This window comes from Phalaenopsis equestris, unplaced genomic scaffold (genome assembly GCF_001263595.1).
Source record: "Phalaenopsis equestris unplaced genomic scaffold, ASM126359v1 Scaffold000002, whole genome shotgun sequence".
Classification (NCBI taxonomy): domain Eukaryota; kingdom Viridiplantae; phylum Streptophyta; class Magnoliopsida; order Asparagales; family Orchidaceae; genus Phalaenopsis; species Phalaenopsis equestris.
The window spans coordinates 76,608,071-76,614,324 of record NW_018164444.1 but is presented as its reverse complement, the minus strand read 5'-3'; the positions used below and the strand labels follow the sequence as shown (position 1 = coordinate 76,614,324).

The 6,254-nt window shown below is 35.7% G+C and overlaps 1 protein-coding gene across 1 annotated transcript; it reads left to right on the top strand.

Moving 5' to 3' along the window:
• The first annotated feature begins 1,331 nt into the window (after nucleotides 1–1,331).
• On the top strand, nucleotides 1,332–6,200 carry LOC110024447 (cinnamoyl-CoA reductase 1-like). The gene is made up of 5 exons (XM_020724419.1): nucleotides 1,332–1,721; nucleotides 1,815–1,969; nucleotides 2,058–2,243; nucleotides 2,909–3,261; nucleotides 5,896–6,200. The coding sequence occupies exons 1-5, from the start codon at nucleotides 1,577–1,579 to the stop codon at nucleotides 6,038–6,040; spliced, it is 984 nt and encodes a 327-aa protein (XP_020580078.1). The 5' UTR covers nucleotides 1,332–1,576; the 3' UTR covers nucleotides 6,041–6,200.
• Nucleotides 6,201–6,254: the final 54 nt, after the last annotated feature.

The window sequence follows — 6,254 nt, the reverse complement described above, 5'->3', positions numbered from 1 at the left end:
TCCTGCAGTTCTCAACAACACCCTCTGACACTTATGAACATTATCACAGATCCGTGTTATGACATATATGATTAAATACAACTTATGGGACCCATAACTCGTCCAACTCCAAACATCGTCTTCAATAGCTGACAAATGTGATCATAACTCACCACTACGATCTATGTGACGAATTATATCATATGTGACTCACACATAACTTCTTGATACAATCTCATGGCCAATCGACGTTCTTGAAGCAATCTTCTACGACCAACATGACCAACTACTACCACGACTTGCAACTATGACCTCCATGACAAGTTATTGCTATAACCATCATCTATAACATTCATGGCAGGATACTGCCTTCATGACCATCGACCACAACATTTGCAGCCCGTTATAGCGATTATTGATAAGTTGTCATTGCATATTAACTTTGTGATTCTATCTTCTATAATTCAGAAGAAGAGTGGACTCATGTACTCAAAATTACCTAGTAGACTATTTTAACTAGACTAGACCCCATGATTTTTTACTTTTTCTAAGATTTTTCTTGTAAAAGTCAAGGGATCTCTTTTTGCTTATTATTATGCCTTTTATCTTTGTGCGTCGAACCTTCGTACAATATTAAGATGCTAAATTATTACACTACCGCCACAGTCCTTCCGACATGCATCAAAAATCATAAACTAATTTTTAGCATTTCTCTTTTAACTTCTCGTCGACATTACCACATCAGAGAAAATTTTTATAAGCTTAAAGAGATTATTGCTAAACCCTAAAATTTAATACAACCTCTTTTATTATTTTGTTTTAACTGAATAAAGCTTAAGAGTAATTAATTTATATGAAAGCAAGAAATTCATAACTCTTTTATTTATAATCTTATTTAAGTAATATCAGGTAATTAGATACTAAGCTTAATATTATTGAATTATTTATTAATTTAAATTAGTAAAAAATATTTATTAATATAAAAAATTGACAAAGCATTTAAAATTTTAACTTATCTATTAATCTATATAAGTACTTATTTGACTATTTTAGGCAAATCAATTGCATTAAAAATTTGATTATAATATGCATGATTCAAACATATGATTTTAATAAATTACATTCTCAACAATTATGCAGCATATAACTGCATATAAATGAGCTTAAATTTGATCTAAACATAAGCAGACCAAATTTAATGCGATTAATGTTACATACACACCGATGACAACTTTAAAAGTGTTTATAAATTAAAAAAATTCCTCCATACTTTTCTCCCCACCAGTTCCAGTTCCAGTTCCAGTTCCGATGGCTACACCTCACTAACCCTTTTAGGGTTTCTTTTTCATTGAGCGCAGAAGTTTGGTGGAGCGATTTTTTTTGTGTAGCACACCAACCGAACAATTTCACACCTTAATCTAGTTTTTTATTTTTTAAAAATGAAAAAAAATTAAAATCCATGCCATTTTTATGCCTATAAATATGCCTTTTCACAAGATGTGCTTCCACTGCAAATCGACATTTTCGGTGTCTTTACTCGGGAAAAGTCTCTCGGTATTCTCTACCCCATCCACCAACCCTCATCGCCGCTGTTAAAATGACCGCCGGCAACGAGTTATCCATCACCACGGACCGCCGGAAAAGGGTTTGTGTCACCGGGGCCAATGGCTTCATCGGATCGTGGATCGTGAAGCTTCTCCTCGAGCGCGGATACACCGTGCACGGAACAGTTCGGAGTCTAGGTACTGTCCTAATCCACTTACCTTTTTCCTCGATTTTGATTTTTGTCAACTCGGATTTTATTGATCGAATGAGTTTTGATTCATTTGGAGCAGATGAGGCGAAGTGCAAGCATCTGAAGGCGTTGGAAGGGGCATCGGAGCGGCTGGTGCTCTACAAAGCTGATCTGCTCGATCTGAATGCGCTTCGTGAGGCGATTAAGGGATGCGAGGGCGTTTTCCACCCTGCTTCACCTGTGACCGATGATCCTGTAGGGCATTGCTTTGTTGTGATCTGTTGAATTTATTGAGTGTCGTTACGTTTGGGTGAGAATGCCTCTGATCTGTGTTTGGGTGTAGGAGCTGATGGTGCAGCCAGCGGTTGAAGGGACGAGGAATGTGATCACGGCCGCGGCAGAAGCTGGAGTGAGGCGAGTGGTGTTCACCTCGTCAGTTGGGGCGATGACGATGGATCCTAAGCGCAGTGAGGATGTAGTCGTAGATGAGTCGTGCTGGAGCGACCTGGACTTCTGCAAGCAAACTAAGGTATTGATTATTCCTCTTTTATTTCCTTAAGTTGCAGAGCTAGAATTTCACGGAGAAACCCTATATTGAATTGTTTGTGTAGTTCTTATTTTCGTTAGTTTCATCTTAGAAGTGTCAGAGTTTTTCCATTTCGAAGTGGAAGGGTTGAGAAATAGTGATTTAAGTCACGAAAGAGAGAGAATGAGATGAGCCTCTTAAATCATTATATATATTTCTTGCAGTTTTTGATGAGTAAAAATTAACTAACTTGGAATTAATACTGATCATCGATTATATGTTGGATTAAGGCCGATAATTTTATTATCAATTTGAAAGTTGCTCGTATTCTATTGAAGCTTGTATGACTTGAAATTACTATTAAGTTGTTTTTGGCTTGAGATTATCTCGCTCGAAGCAACTCTAAAAATATAAATTTAGGGAGTGACCATCAATTTCATCATTATATACATTGATTTAATGGTGGGAATTCATCATCGTCATTAGCTGTAATTCAATTAGCTGGGGCGTTATATGTTCAAAAAGTAACTAAATCCCACCTATTTTACATCTTTTTTTTTAAAAAAAAAAAGCGAATTTAATTCACAATCCACAAACATGCACATACATCACATAGAGGCATGCCTGAACCAATGGGCTAAACAGCTTTCATTCTCCACAATTTGCAGAACTGGTACTGCTATGGCAAAGCGGTGGTGGAGCAAGCTGCGTGGGAACTAGCCGGGGAGCTTGGGGTGGATCTGGTGGTGGTGAGCCCTGTCCTGGTTCTGGGCCCCCTGCTTCAGGAGGCAGTGAACGCAAGTGCGGTGCATGTGCTTAAGTACCTGAACGGCTCCGCGAAGACTTACGCCAACGCCGTTCAGGCCTACGTTCACGTCCGTGACGTCGCCGACGCCCACATCCTCGTCTTTGAGGCCCCCGCCGCCTCCGGCCGCTACCTCTGTGCTGAGTCCGTCCTCCATCGCGAGGACCTTGTCCGCATCCTCGCCAAGCTCTTCCCGCAATACGCTGTCCCCACAAGGTAAGCCATCCACCCTCTATTCTCCGGGAGATTATTGCGTGCGGACACCGCATGCATCTCTGCATGCGGTGTCCGATCCTGGCCGTAGATCACGATGATCTACGGTCAGGATTATTTCCGTTTTTTTAAAAAAAAATAAAAAATTTTAGGTGGGGCCCACCGAAATACATCAGGACCGTAAATCATGTGATTTACGGAGCGGCGTCCGCCCGCAGGACGCGGATCCGCATGGAATAATTTTTCCTATTCTCCATGCGCGGTTTTCAATTATAGATTTCTTTATTGACATATAATGACCATTCTCAAATAAAATAAAGTTTTATTTTTCATCAGTAGTTATTAAAAAACATGTTAGGAGTAGAGACTGGTTAAAATATGTGGTTTTCAATTATATTTTCGTTCAGTATGTTTCTATTATAATCTAAGAATTAAAAGTGAATGACCCACGATTTCAAACTCTTCACTCTGTTTCGCGTGCATTACATGTTTCATATGTCATACCATTTTATATTGGCATCTTCCAAAACTTGCGTAGTCGTTGGGTGTTGAAAGTCATCCGCCAGTAACGCGGATGCGCGTGGAATGGTGGTTAGTGGAGATTTCACTTCTAAAAAAATTATATAAACATTTAATTTGAGATTTTGATTCATGGAACCAAATCTTCTCTCCCATAACATGGCGAAAGTTGTGTTTTTCTTGGATCACTTTTGACTAATAAGAAGTAGGTCGCCAGCAATTTTTAGTCGTGTCTACTAATAAAACTCTTAGACACTCTTTAAGAACAAATATAAAACAATTATTTTAAATAACCATTTGAGGAGATGGATTAGTATGGTAATATTTCCTTCAATTTATTCGAACTAAATGAGGTTATTTAATTTTGCTTTTTTTTTTTTGGAGTGTATCATTACTCTTTTCTTTCCTGTTTTCGTGCTAAATTAATTTTGTTATCTATATTTATTTTTTAATTTTAATAATGATTTAACATGTTATTTATGTGATTTTTTTTTAGTTTTTTTATCTCAAATTATTTATAAACGTCATAAATATATTGTATTAAATTGGTGCTACTCTCAAATTACAATCTATATTTTTCTAGTTTTTTTAGGGGTCGATTTTATCCAAGTCTCAGTTCTTGGTTGGTGGAATTATATTTAATTCATTAAAAGCTAGTGGATATAGTAATTGATTGGCATATATTAAAGAAGCAAGCTTCTAAATAGTAATTGATTGGCATATATTAAAGAAGCAAGCTTCTAAATTCACATAATAAAAGCTTCGCACGCACAGAATGGCAAGCGGGACCACTCACAGATGAAAACCTACTAAGAAATTAATGAATGAAAAACGTTGTTCTGCGGTTGTGGTGGTTGAATGGCGGTTGGGTGCACCGAAGTTCAAAGTTTATAGATTTAAAAAAAAAAAAAACGTTGAATTGCAAAATAATTATTAATTGTTAATTATTTATTCGGTATGTAGCAATCTAACTACGATGATGCAATATTAATATTTATATTTTTTGAGATTGGATCATCAATCTTAAACTTTAATCTTTCATATCACATAAAATATCACAGTAAAAAAATAAAATATTTCTTTTCCTTCCTAAGATGACATGCCTGTAAAAATTACAGTTTATGTTTAGATATATAAATACAAAAAAATATAGAGGTTGTATGTAAATCTTTTTAATTTAATGAATAAATTTTGACAGTAACTGAATAGAAGCTGTACGATCAAGACTCTTCAGCTGCACTTCCACCATTGGCTATGCAAAATAGAGACGCAAGGGTGGTGGTCCATATCGAGGGTGATAGCCATAGTGACGTGTAGTTTTATCATTGGGCAAGGATAATAAAAAAAGTATCTTGATTATTTAAGTTAATTAACATAATATCAACGCCTAGTCATGTTACGACATCATTCTTTGATATTAATTTTAATTAACGGTGTAAGGTGTAAAGTGCAAAGTAGAAATTAGGATTATATACAAAAGTTAGTGATCGGAAATAAACATAAAAAAGGTTTAGTAGTCAATAAGCCTGAAGCCTAAATACAAATGATTTAGATGTAAATTACTCTTAATTGTACATCATTTTTCGGCTCGTACAACCGCAGCCAAGGACTGTTATTGACTAAATTGGAGTCAAAACTTGTTTTTTTTTTCTCTCCACCTACCCCATCAACTTTAATATGTATGATAATTGCAATTATTGCCAACTAATTCAATTGTGACTTTAAAATTTTAATTAATATTCAATATATTAATATTCAATATGTTCAATATGACCGACCTCTGGCGTATGCGGACTTTTGTTTTAATGTTTTATATATTTCATTTTCTTTTTTTTGATTTATGAAATCAACTATGTTTCTTATAAGTATTGTCTCTTTTAATTTGCCTCTCTTTAAGAATTTAATAATCGTTTCACTTGAGCAAACACAAAATTGTTCATATTCGTGCCCAAACTTTTCACAAATACAAATTAAGACAACATGATTCGAATGTTTTTTCTTTAGTAGATTCAGTGAATCTTTATAATAAGTCGGATATATACATGTGGCTTGATATTGAATTTCCATCCTTACAAAAATATCAGAAATCTCTATCATTTGGCTTTAATATTGGTGCAGGTGCTCTGATGAGATAAACCCAAGGAAGAAGACATTCAAGTTCTCCAACCAGAAGCTGAAGGACCTGGGCCTCGAGTTCATCCCAGCGGCTCAAGGCATCTACGAAACTGTGAAGAGCCTGCAAGAGAAAGGCCAACTCCCCTAGAACTCCAATTTGGCTGCTTGTGAGGTTATCGCCTTTTTAGTTCCTCTCAAATGCCTTCTTATAATATATTATCATGTAATGAACTTGAGCAAAGATATGTTTCTTTACCAGCATAATTAAACACTTCTTATAGACATATAAGAATGTGATTTTATAAATATATATATGTATGCTGTGATGAATATTTCGGTGGAAGAAACATTTCTCTTTAGTA

Bases quoted from the DNA above. Each gene is read 5' to 3' on its own strand.
- LOC110024447 (XM_020724419.1), top strand. From the start codon at position 1,577: ATGACCGCCGGCAACGAGTTATCCATCACCACGGACCGCCGGAAAAGG. The intron at 1,722-1,814 runs GTACTGTCCTAA...CATTTGGAGCAG, and splicing joins CGGAACAGTTCGGAGTCTAG to ATGAGGCGAAGTGCAAGCAT. The intron at 1,970-2,057 runs GTAGGGCATTGC...GTTTGGGTGTAG, and splicing joins CACCTGTGACCGATGATCCT to GAGCTGATGGTGCAGCCAGC.